The 23,190-nt window shown below is 38.2% G+C and overlaps 1 protein-coding gene and 1 long non-coding RNA gene across 2 annotated transcripts in view; one reads left to right on the top strand and one right to left on the bottom strand.

The window, feature by feature from the left end:
• The window catches only part of LOC137856464 (uncharacterized), a 256,606-nt gene that overhangs the window by 135,785 nt on the left and 97,631 nt on the right, over positions 1-23,190 (bottom strand). The gene's annotated exons all lie outside the window — the stretch shown is intronic.
• TACR3 (tachykinin receptor 3) overlaps positions 21,860-23,190 on the top strand; it is a 37,805-nt gene continuing 36,474 nt past the window's right edge. The window contains exon 1 of the mRNA XM_068681874.1: positions 21,860-22,561. Within this exon, the coding sequence (XP_068537975.1) occupies positions 22,122-22,561 (440 nt within the window). The 5' untranslated portion in view covers positions 21,860-22,121. The remainder of the gene's footprint in view (positions 22,562-23,190) is intronic.

Here is a 23,190-nt window from a genome sequence, read left to right as displayed (position 1 = left end):
CACAGTCTCTGCCAAGAAAAGCTGGCAGTCCAAGTTATTATTTCAGTACTCCAAAGCAACAATGTGAAGAATTCACCTGTGCGTTCAGGGCGGACATACTGTCACATGCTGTAAGCTATTTATCTGTACCATAAAGACTGGCTTTCAGCTTTATTTCCAAGCCAAAATTATTTTTGAACCACTTGAACAGATAATATCTGGGGCCAACTATCACAGATAAAGGCATGGGACTCCCATTAGAGTACCTGTATATAATGATAATGGTAATGATAATGTTGGGAAAGGAAATATTTTTCTTCCTAGATGACACAGAAAAGTCAACTACTTTGGCCTACTCATTAGCCTAGGGGAAATCCATCCTATTAAAAACATCGGGAGCTAGTCTTCAATTAAGATAGATCATTGTTGTTCTTAACAGAGTGATTCATGTGTAATAATTACAGAGAATATCTGCACGGTATTTCTATTTATGTTTTCCAAGAAGCATTATAAAGATGAGCTATTTCATTCAGAAAAGCCCCATTCAAAGGAAATGATTATTACGTAAATGCCTAAAGAACACAACCCAGAGGCATTTTCTTTAACCTTACCTCTTGTTTTGACTTCTACACACTTCTAGCATAAATCTCTGCTGGAAAATCATTTGGATAATTACTATGAATTATTGTTTGGTAGTTTATTTTTCTACTTTAGCGCAGAAGTGAACCATTTAAAAGGTAGCCTGTCTAACCCTGTTTGGAAAGATTTTCCTATAATCTAAGGGCTTTGCATTCAGCTAGCTGACCTTGTGGAAGGTGGTCATTCTTCATGCTGAATGCTGCTGCTTGCCTGCACATCTCTAAGCACAACCAATTAGGCACCATGCTAGACCTTATTAACAGCAAAACGAGCTGTTTCTGCTCTGTGTTTGTCAGCTCTCAGCTAGCTACGTATCTTCATAATACTGTGTTTGGGGAAGATGATACTTTCAGTTTCTCAAAAGGAAAAAACAGAGTAACATTTAATAGAAAGCTAATTTGACTAACATTTTACAAGGGGTTGGCTGAGGGAGGGGGTAGTTCCTGCTCTGAAATTAGTTCTGCTGCTTTATTTTCTGTCCTCCATGCTTCTGTACATCCACCAGCTGCTTCTTCCTCGTCTACCACAGAGCCAAGTGCCTTTATGTTTTCCCAGCTCTCCTCCTTCTCTCTAATTAGCGCCACACTTTCAGGTTTCTGCAAGGAGCTGAAGATGCCTGTTTCAGCAAGGAGCCACTGCACAAAAGTCATTATAGAAGTAATGAAGAAGCCTCACAGATTGCACAATTTATTCACAGGCTTCCTTACCCAGAGAGAAGCAAGGCATCTCTGAAAGAAAGGACTGGGAAGTATTTCCCCAAGGGGTAAAAACAGAACAACAAAGCCAAAACATTTAATCACACACAAAAAATAAAAATAATAATAAAAAATGCAGCATTCTTTTTCAAGCTGTACAATTCTGTACCTCAATTTAGATAGTTTTGAGATTATCTGAATGACTGCCTTCACGTAACCTCCAATAATTTTGATCTCCTCCAGGCTCAGGTGCTAGCAGCTGCTCCCAAGCAGTGCCATGCAGAGCTTTGTTGGCTTCCACTGCTCTAGCTGGGCTGAAAAAGGACTCACAGTGCTACAACAGCCCCTGTAAATCAGAGCTCAGACCCAAATGCCCTAAGTGAACGCCATCATTGAATTGTAAATACTTTCAGTATGCGCTCAACTAAAACCCACTAATCCTTGTGAACGTTTGTAAGTACCTCATTTCCTTCTTCAATATTTTCCATTGACTCCCTCAACACCTACTGCAAAATGTCAGCATTCTTCTTCAGTGACAGAATAAGTTTTGTTACGTTGTTTGATGTCTTATTGCTATACCATTTAATTTATTGTTTTCTAAAAAAGGAAACTGTATTGACCTTTAAGGATTATGTATGACAGACATAAATTTAAACAGCCTCCTGCCTTTCTGAAGCAAATGCAATTTTTTTCCCTTGTCATTTAGGCTGTCTTCAGTTTTCCCTTATGTCAGTGTAATTCTTAGATGTTTATCCCAAGAGAATGACATTCAGTTATGCAGGCAAGGTGTTTCCGGCACAGACTTTGTTTTTCAGATACAAGGCAGATTAGAAGATCACATTAATCAACAAGCTTCATTATGCTAATGAGGGATTAAGTATATGTTCTGTCTCACTTTTTTTGAGGCTCAGTTTGCCATACAAAAGATATGTTTATGCATTGATATTCCATAGTCCTACCTGCTTGGAGATTTATTACTTAAACTTTTGCTTCTCGTCTACCATACTGTGCATTCCTCGCAGAGGGAAGCCGTGCATTTTACATGATTATCATCTTCCTTTGGAAACCTTAAACCTATATCATTCAGTATTCTGAATTCTGAATTATTCTACATGTTGTGGTTTCTGAAAGGCACTGCAAAAAAACTCTACCAGCAACAGAACTAACCAGTTTTCTCCCATTTCAAAGAAAAACCTTTGACATTTCTTCTCCACGTGGCATTTGAGTGGAAAGAGTCAGTAACAAAAACTGAAACAAAATTTCACTGAGCTGAAATTACTTTTTAAGTCAAGTGTTTTGCAAATGAAAACATTTTTGACTGTCTATAATTGCAAACAGTTTCTTTAATGAAGCTCCTCTAGGTGTTCTCAAAATACAATTTTTGTAAATATTTCCAGTTGTAACACAAAACACCTAGAACAAGACTTCATGTTTCTTAGGCAGTACCTCTTTCAAGAGAAAGTTGTTCTATTCCTTGCCATTCCTTTATCAAATGAAGTATATTTTCATTTTCGCCTGTTTACTGCTTTATTATTATAGAGATGCTCACAGAGGGGTTTGATTCACAGTTATGTTTGATTAGTTAATCAGATTATTTTGAAGTTATATAAAGGCGTGGAAAATCAGCATGCCCAATATGCGCTTATGGCTGATGAATAATGTAGTACAAATCATCTTCCACAATAAAGAAAAATAAATTTAAACATGTAATCTTTTGTGTTCTGGACTTGTATAACCTTTTAAAAAGCTGTTCTTCAATTCAGAAGCCTGAGTCTACTCTGAATTTCTAAATTAATAAGAGCTTTCCACTCTGAGAACATAGCACGTTCCCAATAATCACAATATATAAAACTTATTTTAAATGAAGTAAGCCATGATTAATAGCTTTTTTATTGGCTCAAACATGCTGGAGTTTGATGGGGTACTATAAAAAGACAGAAGTGTACCTGAGGTGCTGGAAATCTGATCAGCTTTTATTTTTAAGATGCATTCACCCATGCTAGAATCAATTATCATTTCTCTGAAGAGGAATCATATTTTACGTAGTTTCTTTGGTTCTTTTTTTGTATTTAACAAAATGGCCAGAACAGTGTTCTCTCTTTTGCTGATCTCTGCTACTACATCTAAAAAAAAAAAAACATAAATCCTTCAAAGTCCTTCCTTTTCTTTATAGTCTTTCTTTCGTATCTGTTCCTTTCCTGTGACTGGGTATTAAATATCCATAATGTTATAAGGATATAACATATGTGTACATGTATATCCATAGCTATAACCTATGCTTATTCTAACATTGGGTCAATTTACAACAATAAGGAGGGTGTCATCAAAAAAATAACCTCACTGACTACATGTAACATGTAGAATTCACAAAACCTCCTAGCATCTGGATTCAGGACATTGCCCAGCCACGTGTTTCACATCTGCTTGTGCTCTTGGTTTCCAAGTGAAGAAAAGCTGGATTGTGAGCTAGAAAAGAGTTGTGAAGCTCAGGTATGTTCACAGGGACTCACATTAACATTATTTAATCACTGTATTTTTCTGAGAATAATTAGCCTTCATGCAAGGATCAACAGGAAGCCTATTAACAATTTATCCTTCTGGTAGAAGCTACCTTATTGACATCTCCTCCGGTGTTTTCTCCCACTGGAAGAAGCAGATCTGAAAGTCTGAATAACTATGGCAGCAAGGAAAAACATAATAAGATTAACAACAACAAGAGGCTTTGAGACCACGTTGATAAACAAACAAAAAACTGAAGCAACTTGAAATGAAGACAAATAACAATCAAAAAAGAATGAATTTACAAAATAAGGCAGCCTTCCACACAGAATTTGTCTCTGTTACAGATTCACAGTGAATTACACAGGACAGGTTTTGCACCTCCAGCCTCATGCTGTGATATAGCCTAACCACCCTGCTTTACAGGATGGCTGTATCAAAAGATTTTTTTTGCCTGCTTCCTTGCAGTACCATATTATTTTTTCACCAAATGCATGCACTGAATACATACATCAGTATTTATTTATTACACCATCCCCATTCACCTTGCTTGTGCTCTTACAGTATTCTTGTGGAAAATCTTGCCAGCCAACCCACACTTGCCTTCCTTGGTTCCAGTGCAAGTTGGCCACTGCTTTAGGAGCTCCTTCGAATAGCTGAGTGGAAGCAAGGAGTAAAACTGAGACACCGTCCCAGTTTAACAGAAGTCAGTATCGTGTTTGGTGGCATAGATCAATTCCGGTAAAGTAGATTGGTCTTCGCTGAGCTTCATTCTGCCATGGATGCAGTAATCCCCATGCCAAACAAATGTAAAACTACCTCAATAATCTCCATACCCTAGTATGCTTTTACCCCCAGACTTCACAGAATCCCTACAATATGAAAAAAGCAAGGGCTACATGTCGGCATTACAAGAAAAGTGCTGAAAAGCACCTACCCTGAGTATGAGCTTCTTAATGAACTTCCTTAACCAGTTTTGTCCTCTTATTATTTCCTCCTCTCTTGGAAACCAGCCACCAGGAAGAGTTCTGGTTTTCACGTTAATTAATCCACAAGAACAATAAATAAATAATAATGATAATTTAAAAAAAAAAAAAGAAGAAGAAGAAGAAGAAAAAAGAGTATTTAGAATAAGAGATTAAAAACTCTGAGGACTTCATATGATTTTACCGTAATATAGGGATTAAAGAAAAATGTTCATAAAATTGAGTACTGTTCCAGGACCAACCATAACCTTCCTGTACTCACTTGGAACTACTGGGGCCTCTTTTATTAGATGAAAAAATAGTGGAGACATCACTCAGTATAAAACTCTCAGTGTCTGATGAAATATATCTGCACTGCAATGGAAATTCAGGAGACTAATTTACTTCACCGAGTTTCCTTTCTCATAATAATTGAAGATCTTTATCTCTAAATCTAGTTTTACAATTCTGTGCTAACCAGGAAATACCTACATAGTGCTTTTGGATCTGTGTACTTTTCCAGACTTAACATTTGAAGACAGAGGGAGGGGTTTCCACTTGCCTGATAGCTCAGTTAAGTCAGCAGTAAAGATAGACAAGCTTAAAAACATGCATATATACAAAGGCAATTTTCCATGGGATTTGGAGCTCATGCTGGTAGTGATTTATAATGATAAAATCCATCCTAGATCTATCTAACAATATATGATTCCACCATAGACAACAGATGCAGAGCACACTCCGCCAGAAAGCTTATTTCAGGTCTTTGGGATGGGCGATGATTCCTGGATTAACTGATTAATTGCATTAGGAAGAGTCTTGCAAAAAAGCAAAGCCCGTGGGATGCAGAACATTCTGACAAGAAGGAGCTTGGCACAGAGGTGACAACATGCATTGATTAGCATATCAATATGAATTTGTCGGTCACATAAACCTGGAATACCAGGTTGCACTTCACTTTCAGAAAGAACAGTTTGCCCTTCTCAGATAAGAAGTGACAGCAGCGAAAAACACAGTTGATTGCTGAAGATTGATGGCATTTGGGTAGGGGAGATGCAACTGGATAAAGAAAACCTTTAAGTGTAATGATGTACTGTTTTCTGGCCATAGTATCGAACTGCTACTTTCTCACCCTAAGGCTTTTGGCTGCCCTGAAAGAGATGGCAGGAACGGAACAGCACGCCAAAAAGCCAGCCTCCAGTGTACAACCATGAGAAATTTCAGTGTGCTTTGGTCCTGGATCAAAACGAAAACACAAACATAGAGCTTGAGATCCCAGAATCACAGATTATTTTTTTTTTTCTAAGTGGAAATTGTAAAAAGCTTAGATTTTTATTTATTTATTTATTTATTTTAAATACCCAACTAAATTCTTTGCCGCGTTTCACAAAAGCAATCAGTTTAGCTGTCTGCAAGTAAAACGTGTTCATTGCATTGGCCAGAGGTTTGGAGACGTGAAAAGCATCTAGACTTCGTGATAATGGAGGCTCTATAAAGCCCTGCCAGTGAAAGACAGGGTCTAAACACAGCTGTTCTGTGTCAACAGATAAAACCGCAATATTTTCAGGTCTCACAATGGACCAGACAAAATGGATCATTACAGAAGCATTAATATATCCACAGACACAGACAGTGCATTTGTCAGTCCTTTCTCTGAACCTCCAAAAAACCAACTTGCTTCAATTTCCAATTATCTTCAATGCTGCCTTTCTAATCTCCCCTTTCCCTGATACTTATTGATTTGTCTCTTTCCCTTTTGTCCTTCCTTCAAGTTTCTTTTCCCTCCAGTTTTCTTCTTTCCTTTTGTTCCGGATGGAAGCTGGCTCTTACAGCTGCAATTGTCCATTGCCTCACCTCCAGGCTCCCACTGCCCTTTGCCTTGCCCTCCCAGGCACCACAAACACTACCTCAGTAAGAGACAAGGACACGAGGCAAAAACACCGCTCGACAGCAGGGAACACTGGTTCATCTCTCTGGGATAACCAGTCTTTCAGTAGGGCATTGCTGGAATTCCCCTGAAGTGCACACGCCAGCCCAGGATTCCCTTATCTCTGTCAGCCATGAAAGAAAACGTGTGTCCTATAGCCAAAGTGATGAAGAGCCTTTCCTCTGCCAGATTAACCTGGAAATAAATCCGTTAGATAGCACTCTGAACACCTGCAGTCAGACACAAGAAATTAGTTTCTTCAGCCTACAAATGGTACCTCGACATGTATTCCTACCACTACAAATCCTACTTGACAAAATTAAATTATCTGAACAATTTAGTGAGACAACAAACATTTTATCAACATCCAACATCTGTATCGGTTTTAAAAGAGCAGAAGATTTATAAAACAGCTTTAATCCCAGGTGCATATGTGAGAAGAAATTATTTTCAGACAATAGCCTGAAGGGGATATGGGAGATTTAATCAAAAGGCCTGTTTTTTTTTTTTTTGTTTTTTCCTGCCTGACTCAGGAAAGCTAAGGAAGACTCATATTTTAATTTTAGAAATCCCAGATCTCCGAACTCTTCCTTATAGCCCTTTTTGTAGCTACTCTCCTAGAAGTCATTGCATGGGGAGAGTATTTCCCTCTGTTTTTTGTTGTTGTTTGTTTAATAGTATGGCTTAGTGTGTAAGTTCATCATACGGTAGAATTTATTTTCATTTGTCACTTATTGGAGTAATGACTCTACATGAAGGTACAAAAATTGACTTTAGGACAGCCATGCTTATAACTGTTCACAGTTTTGAACCACAGAGGGGTTTTTGTGGAAAAGATACTGGCTATGAGGCATTTGGTTTGCTGTTGTCACAGACAGGAAAGGGTTTTCACCTTGGTTAAGGAGAAGTCCAGTAAAGTTAAAAGGCGTTTTTACCATGAAACTATTACCTGCAGCCAGCCCTAAATGAATGGTATCCCTTAAAGAGAAAAATATTATTGATAGATTAACATTAATATGATTCTATGATTATGGCTAGAAAAAATTGCCAGATGATCATCTATCATCCTTGGGGATGCAGTGTGTGCACAGATAAATACAGTGACCATCCACGAGCCTTGAGTCCATGATCAGGAAAGCTGCAGCGATGCTATCTCCTAAGACCTTTATCATCTCCATATGAAAGGGTTTTTCTTGTTGTTGTTTGATCTAAAAATTATGGAGCTAGCACAGCTTCTTCATCATTAACCTTGCCCCAGTGTTTCAGCTTTGCTTCTGGCTACCCTCACTCCTAACAACACCGAACTGGCCAACAACTCAATTGGTCATAAGACCAACTTAGGTCTATAAAGTTTAAGTCCATCAGTTAAGGGAACTCAAATTATTGTAATAAATGCAATTAAGGTGAAAACATCTCTAAGCATGTGGAAAGGAAAAAATGATCCTGTATCAATTTAATGATTACCACGCTTGCTTTAAAAATTCCTAACTAGATGCCTACTTCCTTAATTGGAACTTCCTGAAGACGTCTGGGATTTAGGAAACATCTGTGTCCTCAACATCATCCTCTGAGCAGAGACAGCTCTCAAATGAGAAAATCTTTTCTCTGAAATCTTTTCTTGGCAATGGAACATTAAACTACAAGAAAATACGGGTTTTGGTTTTCTTTCAAAGTTTTTCAAAACTACCTCTAATTTCTCTACTGTAATTTCTCTAATTTTGTACTGTACAGAATAGCAATATTTATACATATTTTAAAAACTGCTTGGTAATTTTTTCCTTTTCAAAAGACAAATGACGTGTATTTACTCTTAAAAAAATGTTTCATAGCAACATTCAAAATATGAAATTAAAAAAAAATATTTAGAGAAGTTACTTTTCATAAACTGTTTTGAGACAATCCTCCTAGGGAGCAGCATCACTCATACCAGCCAGTCACAAGAAGGCAGGCACGTACACATGTATGTGTTGGAGGGGAGGGATAGATACTCTACTTCTTAGCAACTCGTACTTTCTTATGGTCAAGAATATAACAGAAGGTTTCGCTTCTTGAGAAGAGTAAGCTTTTCATGATTGCTACCTCTAACATTATCCAAGAATGAGACGACGCTTATATGTTCATATACATGTTCTTTTTTTTTTTTTTTTAAGAAATACAACTCATTTCCCTTCTTTCTTAAAATGTATGACCAAATTTGCTAGTCTTTTTACCAGAGAGCTATTGCCAATGGTTAGAATATCTTTTCAATATAGCTAGCAAGGTAATGACTCATACCACAATAACAGAGATTAAAAGGAGCTGTTCGCAGAATGCAGTAAAAATAATATCCTTGTATGTCCCAAGATGCTTTTACTGAAACCTCAATACTCTTTCTGAAATCTGGTCAACTTTATTGAAAATTAAATTTCTCTGACTGAATATATTCATAGTGCATAAAAGCCTAACCACTGCTGCATTGTGTAGTATTTCGCAGACAAGTCAGCAATGAGTTTGTCAAACCAGCAAGAAAGAAAAAACTCATCTTAGAGAGTATAATGGGGAAATTCTCCAAGCTTGGATTTCCCACATCCTTGGCTGTTTAGAGTTGCCTAATCTACTGCTTACATAGTTTAAAGAATCAGTGACAAAACCAATAATCAATAACTGAATGGCTGGCTGCTAGGTTCTCCTGAAGGTCTGTATAAACTCACAGAAGGACAGACAGCAAAAAGGAAAACAAAATTAGTATAACTGAGGTAAAGCATGAGACGGTATTTTAATGGCTTGTAATGATGGGATATTTATTTGCATTTGTACAGTCAGAAAATAAATGACAGCAGTTCAAAATGCTAAAGCCATCACCCAATTTGAAGGGACAGCAGCCTCATTTGCTGCAATGTAATTCCATAATACTTGCCATGTTTCCTTTGGCATCTCTTAATCATAACATACCTGGACATCTGAAATCTAGTCTCTGTTTAGCTTATACAAGTTGAAGCTTATAGTTGAGTGAATCTATCAGCTATGACCATAACTATACCAGTTCCTTAAAAGTTTAAGGAGAGAAGCCTCCTTTGACAGGAAAGTAGAGCAGTCTACCTATGAAAGGTGTGAGACCACTCACTGAAAAATAATTATCAACAAATAAGGAATTACACGTTGCAGAAGTGTGGCTGAATTAATAAGTAATAGAACTTCCATTACTATAAAAAAATCAGTCAAGATGTTATTTTGTGACTGGTTTTGATAGAAATAGGCACTCCAAGCAAAAAACTTCCATGTTTTTCTGGAAAATTTACATTGAGAATTTCAACTTTTTGCTAAGAAAACTTCCAGTTTTCACGCTTATTTTTTGGAAAATGAAGAGTAAGAGAAGCAAAGAACATTTTTACAAAGGCAAGTTTTCCACAGGAAAAAAATTCTTAAAATGACTACAAAAAATAACAAAAGTTGTCTGATCAAATCTTGCTTGTGAAAATAATATAAGAAAGCATTTGCCAGGCACAGTTTCTACTTTGCACTGTAATTTATGACTACAAACCCGGACACTGAACATCAGTCAGTAAGCTGAGCAAGGAAATAGAGGAATCAACCAGTCATTAAGCAATATGGTAATTACATCTCTCATAAATGAAAAATGTTTGTCCCTTTAGAAAGTGAGTGCGAGAAAAGCAATTTTGTCATCAACTCTTGTCATTATTAGACATAGCATAGAATGATAGAGTCATACAATCACAGAACCATAGAATCACAGAATGCTTTGGGTTGGAAGGGACCTTAAAGAACATCCAGTTCCAACCCCCCTGCCATGGGCAGGGACACCTCTCATGAGACCAGGTTGCCTAAAGCCCCATCCAGCCTGGCCTTGAACACTTCCAGGGATGGGATATCCATAACTTGGATTGGCTGTCACCTCCGTATTTTCCACGTGCCTTATAGCACATCATCCATAAGATCCAGGAGGATGTGCTCCATGGTCTACCTGGGCACAGAGGAAGACTGTCTGAGTTGCCCGGGTCTTCCTTTGTTTGTTTTTTTTTTTCTTTTTAAAAATAGCGTTTTTTGTTTTGTTTTGTTTCTTTTTTTTTGTTTGTTTTGTTTTGTTTTTCTTTTTTCTTCTTTTTAAAAATAGGTCATGATTTCCCTCTTCCAGCCAGTGGGAACTTCACCTGACTGCCACAACTTCTCAAATATGACAGACAGTGGCTTAGCAATGACATCCGCCAGTTCCCTAAGAACCCATCTCATCAGGTCCCATGGACTTTTGCACCTTAGATGGTGCTTAGATGGTGTCAATGGTCCTTAGATGGTGTCAAATCTGATCTTCTCTTACAATGGGTGGTTCTTCATTTTCCCAGTGAATAGTACAGTATAGTACAGCATAGGGTAGTATAGGGGAACTATGTAGTGTAGTATAGCATGGTACAGTTACACAGTATGGTATAGCTAAAGAGCATGCAGGATCTGTCTTCATGTAAGATGAATTGAGAGGCTGAGTCTAAATCAGAAAAAAAAAAAAGCCACATTGTTACCTGAGATTTAATAATAATGATTGAATAAAAGGACAGGATGGTAAATATCTAAATACCTTCCACTCTGTTCCAAAATAATCAGTCTCCAAATGTGAATGCTAACATTTGGAGACTGTCTAAGTAAGATGTATTTTTTCACAATTTATATAAGTTATTACCTTTTGCTTTTGTGTCTCACCCTCATTCTCTGCTACTAATCTTTAAAATTGGGTCTGGTGATATATGTTGTATCCACAAAAAAAATAAAAAAATTAGTCTAAATCATTTTGCCTCAGAAAATAAATTGCCTACTTCTCTATTGTCCTCACAATGACTCTGAAACATGTTGAATTATTGAGAAAGGTCAGATCATTTGCAACAAGATTCTTTTTCTGCCAAATGAGCTTGTCTGACACTTGAAATAGGAAGAAGGTATTGTGACTTAGTACGTTAAAAAGATTCCTTGCAAGAAGTGGCATACACAGAAAAGCTTGGGACAAAATTACAGATGCTTGGCTTTTTAACCTAAAAGCAACACTTTGTTGAAGTAACCTCAGAGCACTTGACAAAGGAGGTTAGAAGGGTGAGAATTCTGCAGTTGATAGAGGAACTGATTTATCTGAATTGGCTTATGCTACAGCCAAACTAGAATGCAGGACTCCAGAAACCCAGTTCAATGCTCTTACCACTCAGCAACCTGTCTTTTGCTTCTCTCCATTCTAGGAAAAAGCACAAAATTGAGTAAGAATATGCTTTTCCTTACTTATTTTTTTAAAGTGATGATCAAAGCAAGGAAGATATATTCAGCAATACAAATTATTTCTAGAATTATGATGACCACAGAAATCATGGCCTGCTTCATATCTAAATTATATCTACTTTTCCTGGATTATCTCCACTATAACTGATTTTTGGTGATGGATATTAACGTGACAATTTACTTTTACTAAATGCCTCAAAAATGCAATTATTCTGTTTTCCCTTAAGATCTAAGAAACACAGAAACATGACTAGGGCAGAAAAGCTCCTCTGAACTTGTGAATAAAACTAGACCATTTTTAAAAGCAGCCTACTGAGCAGGCAGAAACAGAGTAGAAATCTAAACAACCGTTTGCAGCAAACTTGTCCAGAAAACCCTTTACTGTCTGGAGGGAACAGAGGTGAGAAATTATACAGAGCATATTTCTAGAAAATCTGCCATTAGAAAAGCTAACAAAATTACTCTCTACATCTATTATCCTCTTTATCATTTCAACTAGTCACTAGTTTTCACTAGCTTCTGGGGGGATCACTGTGACCCAGTTATCTTCAAGTTGATTTGTAATCAGTCATATTTTCTCTCATTTTTTGGACTATAATGCAGCTTGCTGAACATCAACGAAGTATGTGAGCTTCGGCAGTAAATAAACAATTGGCCAGATAACTTCAGAGTGTCATTCCTTGGACTGACTGGAGAAATGAGCCATCTCATGCTGAAAAATTCTGAATGATGAAAGGCAAATGCCAAGTACTCTGCATAAATTATATTCTTTCCACATGAAGACAGGAAAACAGATGAATAAGAACTCCTTTGTAAATAGATGTCATAGCAGAAATAAGATGGTTCAGTGGTTTGCAGAAAAGGAGCAAGAGACTGACTGACTCCTTGAAGCCCAAAATTGAATTTCACTGATACAGTCATAATTGTTTTTCCTTTCATCCCAATTCCAAAGGAAGGAGAAGGATCATGCAACAGAAAAATATAAACTGAGCACTAGGGAGAGACACAGGAAAAGAAGAAACAAACAAACAAACAAATATTTAGCAAAACTGATTAACTTTGATTGAAAAACAATATCCCTTATGACAATTACTTCAATAATGAGTTCCATAAAACTCTACATAGGCAGACCACGTTGTATTTTGGAAAATAAAGTATATTATTATTTCTGCTGAAAACCAACTAACTACAAGACATTTTTGCTAAAGAATCTCTATAGTTTAGAAATACTATCTATGTAATGGTATGTCTTAAAGATTGCCATACCCCTTATGCATCACTTTTGGAAGTTCTTTTCCATTGACAGGCACATATTGACAGACATTATAAGTAACTGTGAGCATGTAGCCTGTGATACTGGTTTAGGATGCAGAAAAAACAAGTTCAGATTCCTTCTCCATCTGTACCTAAATCGCTTGATAAAAAAAGAATGGATTCTGTAGTAAGCAGGTCACAAATCTTAGACTTCAAAATGAAGGAGAGGAGAAAGCAAAATGTCTTCCTACATTCCTGCATTTCTTTTTACCCTTTATTTCCATTGCAGGAAGATACAGTCCAAGACAAAATCAGCCACAATGCTAAAACATCCCCTCCTATATTTGCTATGGAATTTGCAGATACAGCTCTTCTACTTAGTTATCGTACGCTTCCTGCAAAAGCAATTACAAAACTCACTTGACTCTGAATCTGCTATAGCACTTAGAATTTAAAATATTTTGACAAAACTGATAAGAATGAAATATTATCACATGGAAGTTTATACTTTTGTAATTTTTTCCTTATACAACAAAGAAAAGAGTAAGAAACTATTCCTATGCTACCAGAATATGGTCTCATCCAAGCGTACCAATCAGACAGTCCTCTAAAATGATGATACTATTTTTTTTTTTAGAAATTCTCTGTAGATAATATTCCAAATCCATGAATTGCCTGTAATGCTGTGCGGAGAATGATTCATAAAAATTCTTTTCTAATGAAGGAAGCAAGTAACATTGAGTATTCTCTTGATACAACAGTGAAAGTAAGATAATAGGGAAACTGCTTGTCAGAGAAGTCTGAAATCTTTATTTGTTTTTCAAAATGAACACCAGTAACACATATTAAAGACAAATTGGTTTAGTAGACACGTTAACGTCAGTATTATGTAAGTAGTTTAACTAAGTAGCTCTATCTATGTGTAATGATTTCTTTCTCGCTTTTTTTTGGAAATACTATTTCAAATTATCATGGATTTATGTATTCCCAAAACACACGAATGAAAGGGCAGCTATAGATACACCTACATACACCACCATCACAAGTAATCAGAGCCCCACAGCTAGACAACAGAAATCCAAAATAACACCTGAAGCCAAGTACTTTGTAGGATCCAAAGATCAATCTCTCAAATCTAAAGACACACTACTACTTCTTTCATCATCAAAGAGATAAAGCTTTCCTTTAGAAAATAATTTGTGAACATATCTTTAACTCAGAATAGTCTCAATGCTGTTTATTGCTAGTTAATCTCCCAGAAATTACTCATCCTGACGCGTGCCGAGTATTACTTTTTTCTAAAAGTACTTTCAGTGTAGTTGTGCCTCAGTATCATATCCTAGAAGAAAGCTTGTCATTAATCAGTTCTTTAGCTCTGACATCCTGGGCCTGGGCTCACGACCTGAGCAAGACATGACCATGTACGAGCATCGAGGTTCGTAGGGCACCTCCTCACTCATTCCTCCACTCAGGAATGGATGCAAACTGCAGCTGAGTGCAGGCGGTAGAAGAAAACAGCTGTGTGCTTCAGTGTGGCCTCTGATCTGGACAACAGGGGACCAAGAAGACCCTGTGACATGCCGTGAAGTGAAGTCCAAATCTTGACAGTAAGTAATGCCAGGATAAGTGCTTGGAAATGCACTTAGATCCCCTGCACTCTTGAGCATATTAGATTGTATCGCCCCAACCAACTGGTCATCTTTTCCTAGTGTAGCTGGTAAAAAGGCACAGGGTGTGGGTGGGAAAACAATCAAACAATCTACACAAAATGAAAATTGAATTCAAATCAGGAATTAAATGTATTGTTTTTCTTATAAAAATCTCTTGCACAATTTCCCCAAAGGAAACTACTTGCAATAAAACAAAAAATAGACGAAGACTTAGAAACAAAGAAGCGTTACAAAGCAAGGTCATTGAGTAATTTTGCACATTATCTTTTCAGTTATGTAAATCTCAGATTAGACATGCCTAAGTGGAAGAAAAACTATGACTAATATTTAGGATAGCACACAATGAAATTAAAAGTCTGATGTTTTAAATGATAAAAGACTTTTTCATACAATGCAAAACTAGACTATGGAGTTCGTGAGTCCAAAAATACCACGCAGTGAGAGAAGAAACTGCACTGTTATATCCACAGATCCACCAGTGAGCAAAGCATTAAGAAAGGATATTAAAAACCATTCTTTAGAATTTCAGCTAGTTTTAAATATTCAACATCCAACTGAGATCTATGTTGTCCTCCCTTTCCTGCTGCAGATTTCTCTTCTTGAAGTGTCTGAAAACAAGGTACTGGCTATCTAAGGTACCTCTGGTTCAACTACAGTGTGGACCCAAATGGCAGGCATAATAACTTTAGCAACGATATGAAAGGGTTCTTCTTGCTTCCCAGTGTTGTTTTTTTTTAATGTATCTATTACACAGTGGACTTGTAAGGTGACCAAAAAGCATTACTATTTGAATCTAGAAGGAATCCTATACCCATTTAAAATACTACTTTTGTTTATATGTGCAAAGCCTAACGCAATGATCTGATAACACTTCTGCAGTGTTATGATGCTCTTGCTCAAAAGAGGACTGCATAATCCTCTAGGCTCCCATGCAGTTAATAAATGCAGAGCCATTACAGATAGTAAATCATTTATTTGCAAGGTATTTTAAAGAAAGTAGTTCTAACAAAGGCAATGAGGCAAACGCTTCCCTGGGAAATGCCACTGTGAAAAGTATTTCAATTCCTTATGCTTTATGTTGCTTCAAAAGGTATCTTCTGAAGTGAAGAATTCCTTGAAATAACCTTAGCATCAAGAAATTTATTGGTTGCAGCTATGTGAGAAATGGGATAATGTATTAAGTATGGCATCATGTCTTATAACAGCCAAAAACAACAGAATGCCTCGGATCCACCCTGGGGTCTAATCAAGTCCTCACTTCAAGAATTAATCATGTTAAATTCTAATTATTCCACACTAAGAAAAGGCTGGAACAATTGCTAAAGGCTGACAGGCATTCAACCAAGCTGTTTACGTTACTTCTACATAACTCTAAATAATATCCTTTTTCTGAAGGCTCCATAATGGAATTTTCTCAATCTCTCTCAAGTACAAAAATATTGGACAATTAAATATACTGGGAAAATATATTTCTTCCATTATTTTGTTAGAATTTTTATGTTTTATGCTAAATTTCAGTCTTGTAAGTCTATGCCTATTCTCACTTCAAAATTGTGTGTACCAAAAGCATGTCACACTTCAAAATACAATGCCATAAAAAGTGACTCTAGCAAGCATGTAGAGTTACAGACAGGAAAGCACTTTTAGTCAATACCTCTTCAGATATGACCCTTCAAACAGAAAACAAAGGTGCTTTGAAAATGAAATTCTTTTGAACAGCTGCCTAGCAGGACAAAGGCCTCTGGAAGATGGTTTTCTACAATCCTGCTACAGAGAAATGACGTCTGTGCACTGAAGAAGCCTAACAGTTCTCTTACATATGAGGTAAAAAGATGAATTAAAAGGAAAATAAAAGCACCTGGCACAAGCAGTAGCTTTAAAACTATATGCCAAACCTGAAAAAAAACAACACAGTAACAGCTGATGCAACCCTACCGTAGCATACCAGTAATGCCTACCAAAATCTTTTATGAGTTTTGACACAGCTATTCTCTCAATACTTCTTCATACACAAAACATAATTCTAGAAAATGTGATGGTCATTATTTGTTCTAATTATCTTCTATTTGTGTTTAGTTTAAGAGATTGAAAGAGACTGGAAATAGCAGAAAAATCTTCATTACAAGTTGCAGCTGGCATAAATATATCAGAGTGGGGGATAAAAAGGCAGAAAAAAGAAAACACAAAGAAAACTAAGAGAAGAAAAAGAGAGGAAGGAAAAAAAAAAGAAAAAAACACAAAGTAATGGAAATATCTGGTTTTAAATATGCATTTCAGAGCACTGATGAGACCCATGCACAATGCATGTAAGGAATGTTGTAGATTCTCAACCACGACTGCAAGAAACATAAATCAATAATAAAGTCTACTTTTTGTGACCAATCATTTTTTACAGCAAAAGTCCATTTTATACCAAAAATGGTGATCAATAGGACAATTTCCACTGATTCCGATGTGGCCAGTGTGTTCAGGGAGTAGGAGGAGAGGTGTTCTCTTTTCAGCAAAATAACTTTCTATAACAAAGTTTAAGAGTTTCTTTCTAACCATATTAACACTAGAAACTCTCCTACTCTCCGCATTTTTTGGCTACAATTATTAACTGTATTTAACTACTAAGAGCTATCTTTGGGTGGCCCAAGACTTCATTTTTTAATTAATTTATTATTCATCTATCAAGACTATTCACCCAGTTGCAATCCTCAGGCTATGGGGAAAGTTCTCAGTTAGGTAAATTTATCTGCTTCTGTAGAAGTCCTTCACGTAAAAAGAAAAGGTAAAACATAATTCCAATCACTGTAAGAAAGCATGATTTTAATTACTGAGCTAGTAAGTCTGCAGAATAATTGGTTGCTTCTTTAGTTCTTTAATATGGAGCAAATACTAGCACAGTCATAACAAATATGACATAGCATTGAATATCCTTAAATTGCAAAAATTAACCATAACTGAAACTCTGCATGACTGACTGATGAACAGAAGATGTCAAAGGAGCTAAGTAACATCCCAATGAAGAAAAAGTCTTGGACCACCACAGCTTCTGATAAAGGATCGTCCCTTCCAGCTGTGGGCTGGAGCAAGCAGTCATAAGGCTAAGTCTAAGAAAGTGAGCAAATTTTAAAACAAAAAACAACTTAGCAATAGTCTTGGTGCTAAATACAAAAGAAAGGAACCCCACAGAATGGGTCTTGTGAAATGAAACTGCTGTAATTTACAATGATGCAGGTTAGCATTCATGCTACGTAAATGTGCCATAAATCCCTGTTTGTGCCCTCCTGCTGATATTCTCTGGTTCTTCCTCATAGTGTACATGTGAATTTAGTAGAAGAGTGACTTCAGATGAAAACTCTGAGTACGCCATAAGACCTGCAGAAAATGAGATCATAGTCCCATAAATACCAAAGAACAGAAACATTTCTAAATCTACCTTAGAGTCGAAATGCTAAGTCAAGAGCTTAACTTCCACTTTGAGCTCGGTAGAACTTTGGTTGGAACCGTAAAAAAAATAGCTTCAAGCTATGTAATGGAAAGGAAGAACCACAGACAGTCACAGCTACTTCCCTGATCACAGTTTGGATGTTTCTTACACTTTGCTGAGTAATTCTGTGAAGCTGGGAATGGGAAGCTACGAATAGGCATGAGTTTAACCACAAGTGACTGTACAAACACAAAGCAGCTATCAGTGGGAGGGCAAAAGAGAGCAGCAAATAGCAGATGATCAGAGAGCAGGCACTCTCAAACTGATTACAGTATTCCCTAGACAAAAATGAAACATTCCCACTGTGAATATGCATAAGCTGGAGCGGGCACAACTTAACATAAGAAATCATATACCGAAAACAGTTTTAGAAGTAAATGATAGAATGATAGATGATAAATGATAGAACCTTTACAACTTCTAGATTTTTCTACAGGAGAACAAGCAAAATAAACTCTGATCTTGGTCTTTTGTACTGCTCCTTTACATGAGTTTCAGCAGTCAGGCAGGTTTTGCTACACAGAAGTTATTAATACAAATGTTTTCACCAAAGCTGCTGTACAACTTATCTGAGAAGGTGAATGCTGATAAGCTTCAGCTGACCAAACCTCAATCAATACAAATATCGACAAAAAGCACAGCTGACTTCACTGTCCAAGTGAACTTTTCCACCAGGCAAGAGCCAATTGCTGGCTTCCTAATCTATTTTCTTAATCAGTTAAGTTAAATGCTAGTAAGACAGGAGCTAAAGGACAGGTTAACCTACTTCTACCTCGGTTGTAGTCTTCTGGATGTAGCAGGAGCTGGTTCTGCTCCAATTGATTGTACCAGGCTGCTCCTCTAGGAGAAGTGTTTAAAAAGTTCCCTACAAGAGGGGAATATTTCCTCAGGGTTCCTCTGAAGAGGAAAACTAAGAGGAATGACACTTTCATTTCTATGCTACAAAGCTGACACTTCTGTTTTCTTATGATTCACATACCACATCGGTGGTCTGGCTGACATTTCGGAAATAGAATACAAAAAGCTTCCAGATTATTATTTTTTTTTCCAACCAAATCTCAAGGAGTCAATTTACCTATAGTTTTTTTTGCTTGTGTAATGAGATGATGACTTGTACTGACTTCTCACACACTGTGAGTAGGAATATACCGAGGAGCAATTTCCCTGGGGCTACTGTAAAGGATGGGGGAAAGATACGTGGAAATGGTCTCTCCAGAATACCCAGTATGCAATGGCTAACAATTTTCCAAGGCAGAGTGCTAGAACAATCTTCATTCCTGTGAGAAAAGAGGAACAAGAGATGAGATTGCTGCTCCCAAAGTCATAATATGGACCCTAATTTGCAGCATTAGTGCAGAACTCCTGCATATCACACCTTTTTCAGGGGAATCCACCGCTGAGACAGAATTTGCTAAGATGAGAGAAATGCAATTAACAGTGGAAGTGTTTGTAAAGGTTGCATTGCAGAACTGCTGAAAGAGAATGAGGGAACAGAGTTTAAGGTCTCACCGTGGCCTTATTTTCCCCATGAGGTACATTGTTCGACATGTGAATGGCTCACACATGACCAGAGTGTAACTCCCTGAACTTTACAGGGCAAATAGTTCAAACGCAGTTCTTTGTGTTTCCACCCAGGGGAAATTGTTGCTGCACGTGCTTTGGTGTGCTGTTCCTGTCTGCTTGCACTCTGCTGCGTGCTTGGCAGTACCACGTGCAAGAAATCAGGTCCCCCTGGCCAGCACCCCACTGGTTTTGCTAGGAAACTGCACCTGAGTTACTCAACTGCTTATTATTCACTACCTTCCCCAAAACCCCTCTACACAAGTTTTAAGGGCAGAGAAATGTGTCTCATAGTTCACTGTGGAGCCAGCTTAAAGAGTAGTTCAACCCACTGCAGCAGTACTACAGCCTCTGCTGGCACAATGCTTCTCATCACGGTATTTCACGAGAACATGGCACAAAGGCTGGTAGGGAAACAGCATGCAAACTACTATTCCCTCCTTCATACTTACCCCCAGGGAGAGGACGAAGGTTGATGCAGATGGAAGATGTAGGGTGCAATACAGGGAACCGTGGGATTAACTCCAGTGGCTTGGCTGTGACAAGGACATGCCGCAGATGGATAGATCCTAGATGTGCTGTAGCAAAGGGTGGATTTCAGCAGAGCTTCTGAGCTTGGGGTGGGCTGCCACTTGATCGTGTCAGCTGGTGAGACCTCAGAACAATATAGAAATGTCCGTAATAGCAGACATTCAAATTAAAACTGCACTGAAGACATGAGAGTTGAAGTGCGGGCACTACTTCCACTGGGTAAATAAAACAGGGAAGAAGTGGCACGTAGGGATATCTGGATCTTTTATTAAAACAAACGAACAAAAAAGGTAGAACGTGTCATTGCTAATAGGGGTACTCAACAGTTTCCACCGCTGTCGTAGCTGAAGGCTCTGATGATGACAAGTGGTAGCTCTAAATTATTGAAGTACGGAGCAGTTCAGCACTAAAACACATTTTCTCCCCAAAAGACTGCAGCCTATTGAGTAGCAAAGATTTGCTAGTTGAAGTCCTTTGCAGTCAACCCTTGCACAAAGGATGCAATCTCTGTGCCAGCTGTTGTTAACACGAAAACTGACTTCTTCGAGGTGAAAATATCAGGTATTACATTTACTCATTTAACTTTTTCTACCAGTATAGAAATTGCTGGACCTAAAGATACTGTTTGCTCAAAGTAATTACAGAATTACGTGTGAAGTAAGTGCAAGTAAGTAAAAAGAAGTCAAAATATACATTTTTTTTTCAAATACACAAAGAAAACAAAACACTATTATTTTACCCATCCTTATGAACATCTATGTTTAGGGCTGCATAATATTTCAACAAACAGTGTCTGATGAATATGCAAATGGGTCTACAGGCACCAACATTAGTGTTGTAAGTAAAAGGTAGTCACATTTTAATTTTATAAATGTTTGTGATGGTAATTGCATATTACAGATTGCAAAGTGAAATTGGAGGGCGACAAGATGTATTTCTTTGTCTGAAAGAGGTCACTGTCACAAACCTGTAGTTAACAGAATGATTACAAGGAAAGCATGCACTAAATGAAAAGACAGTAGCAGAAAAGCAGATCTGGAAAGAGTTTTAATAAAAAGCAGTCTTGATCTTTTGGATATTCAACTAAGCCAACTAATTAGCTTTGCACAGGCAGGGCAAAAAGGCTATTTAAGAAGGATGTGCAATAATGACTTCAAGAAAGGCAATATAAAACAAATCTCAGCAGAAAAGAGACAAGAATTCATTTCTCCCCGTGGTGCTTCCCACAGCTTCTGAAAGTGACTGCTGCTGACAGTGAATGAAATAAAAGGGGAGGAGAGAGAACAGAGAGAAAGAGGTGTTAACTTACCAGCCGATGGAGCTTATCGCTCCGCTCCCTTCATGACGCTGGCAACCCCTAAGCCTATAAAACGTGCCTTAGCTCCCAGTCCCCTGCTCCTTCAGCAAAACCAAAAGCAAGAGGTGGCTGTACAGAGGAGGAATGGGACTCTGTTCTACCCAGAGGTAGCTCTCCTGCTTCAGCTAGAGCAGCATCTCTAACAGGCTGACCAGCACAGCCCAAGCTTTTTCTGACAGTGCTCTCCTCCCCAGTACTTGGCTGTGCTGCCTAACTTCTTGTTTCCTTCCTTTCCTCTTATCTTTGGGGGGGATTTCGGAGGGTCGGGGGAGCGGGAGGTGGGAGAGCCGTTCCCTGAAGACAGGAGAGGAACATCCGAGATGACTTCTGTCCCCACAGCCAACTGGAGCCTGAGCAGCAGGTGGAACAGCAGCCTGGGCGATCCCTGGGGCGCCCCAGCTGGAAATGCTTCTGCCCCGGCGGCAGCCAACTTCTCCAATCAGTTTGTGCAGCCCTCCTGGCGCATCGCCCTGTGGTCCCTGGCGTACGGCGCCGTGGTGGCGGTGGCCATTTTTGGGAACCTCATCGTCATCTGGATCATCCTGGCTCACAAGCGCATGCGGACGGTGACCAACTACTTCCTGGTGAACCTGGCCTTCTCCGATGCCTCCATGGCTGCTTTCAACACCCTCATCAACTTCATCTACGCGCTGCACAGCGAGTGGTACTTTGGGGAGGCTTACTGCCGCTTCCACAACTTCTTCCCCATCACAGCTGTCTTCGCCAGCATCTACTCCATGACGGCGATTGCCGTGGACAGGTGAGAAAGGAGAGGAAAAGCACGGGGTGAGAGATTGGGATCAGATTGGCTGCTGAAATAAAAATTCAAAGGTAACAACTAGTAAGTGACGAGAGGCAGAGTCCTCAATAGTTCATGGATTGTGCTCTTCTCCTTCTTCAGGATCTCTCCCTAAAACTGTTTTTCTCTCTGTCTTTGGTCTTTCTCCTTCAGCCTTTCATTTGTTTTACTCTCTTGCTTTCCTTTACAATAAATGCTCCCTCTTTGACTTCAGCTGCTCTCTGTGTTCCACCTTCATGTACTAATTCTGTGACAACAGCCATTGCTCAGGATTTTGCTTTCCCCACCTGCCAAAAGTCTCTCTCCCCTAGTTGATGCCATCTAATTCATAATGATGAGGAGCTGTAGAGATTGCATGTGAAGGGAGGGAATTTCAAATTTCCCTCCTCTTTGTATTTCTGCATCTGGCAGAGGCATTTGCCTCCTCATCAGAAACCACTCCGGACTCTGTTTTTAATAGCTCTCCTCTCAGAAAGCTCTGAGCTGCCTGGTTCCTCCTGATTTTAACTAATGAGACTATTTAGGCTGCCATCTGTGCATACCCAGAGGTCTGGTAAGAACATGGATTCAAAGTGCTTGATTTTTTTTTC

The sequence above is a fragment of the Anas acuta genome, chromosome 4 (genome assembly GCF_963932015.1).
Source record: "Anas acuta chromosome 4, bAnaAcu1.1, whole genome shotgun sequence".
Classification (NCBI taxonomy): Eukaryota; Metazoa; Chordata; class Aves; order Anseriformes; family Anatidae; genus Anas; species Anas acuta.
The sequence above is the reverse complement of the archived record's forward strand: the minus strand, read 5'-3'. Positions and strand labels throughout refer to the sequence as shown.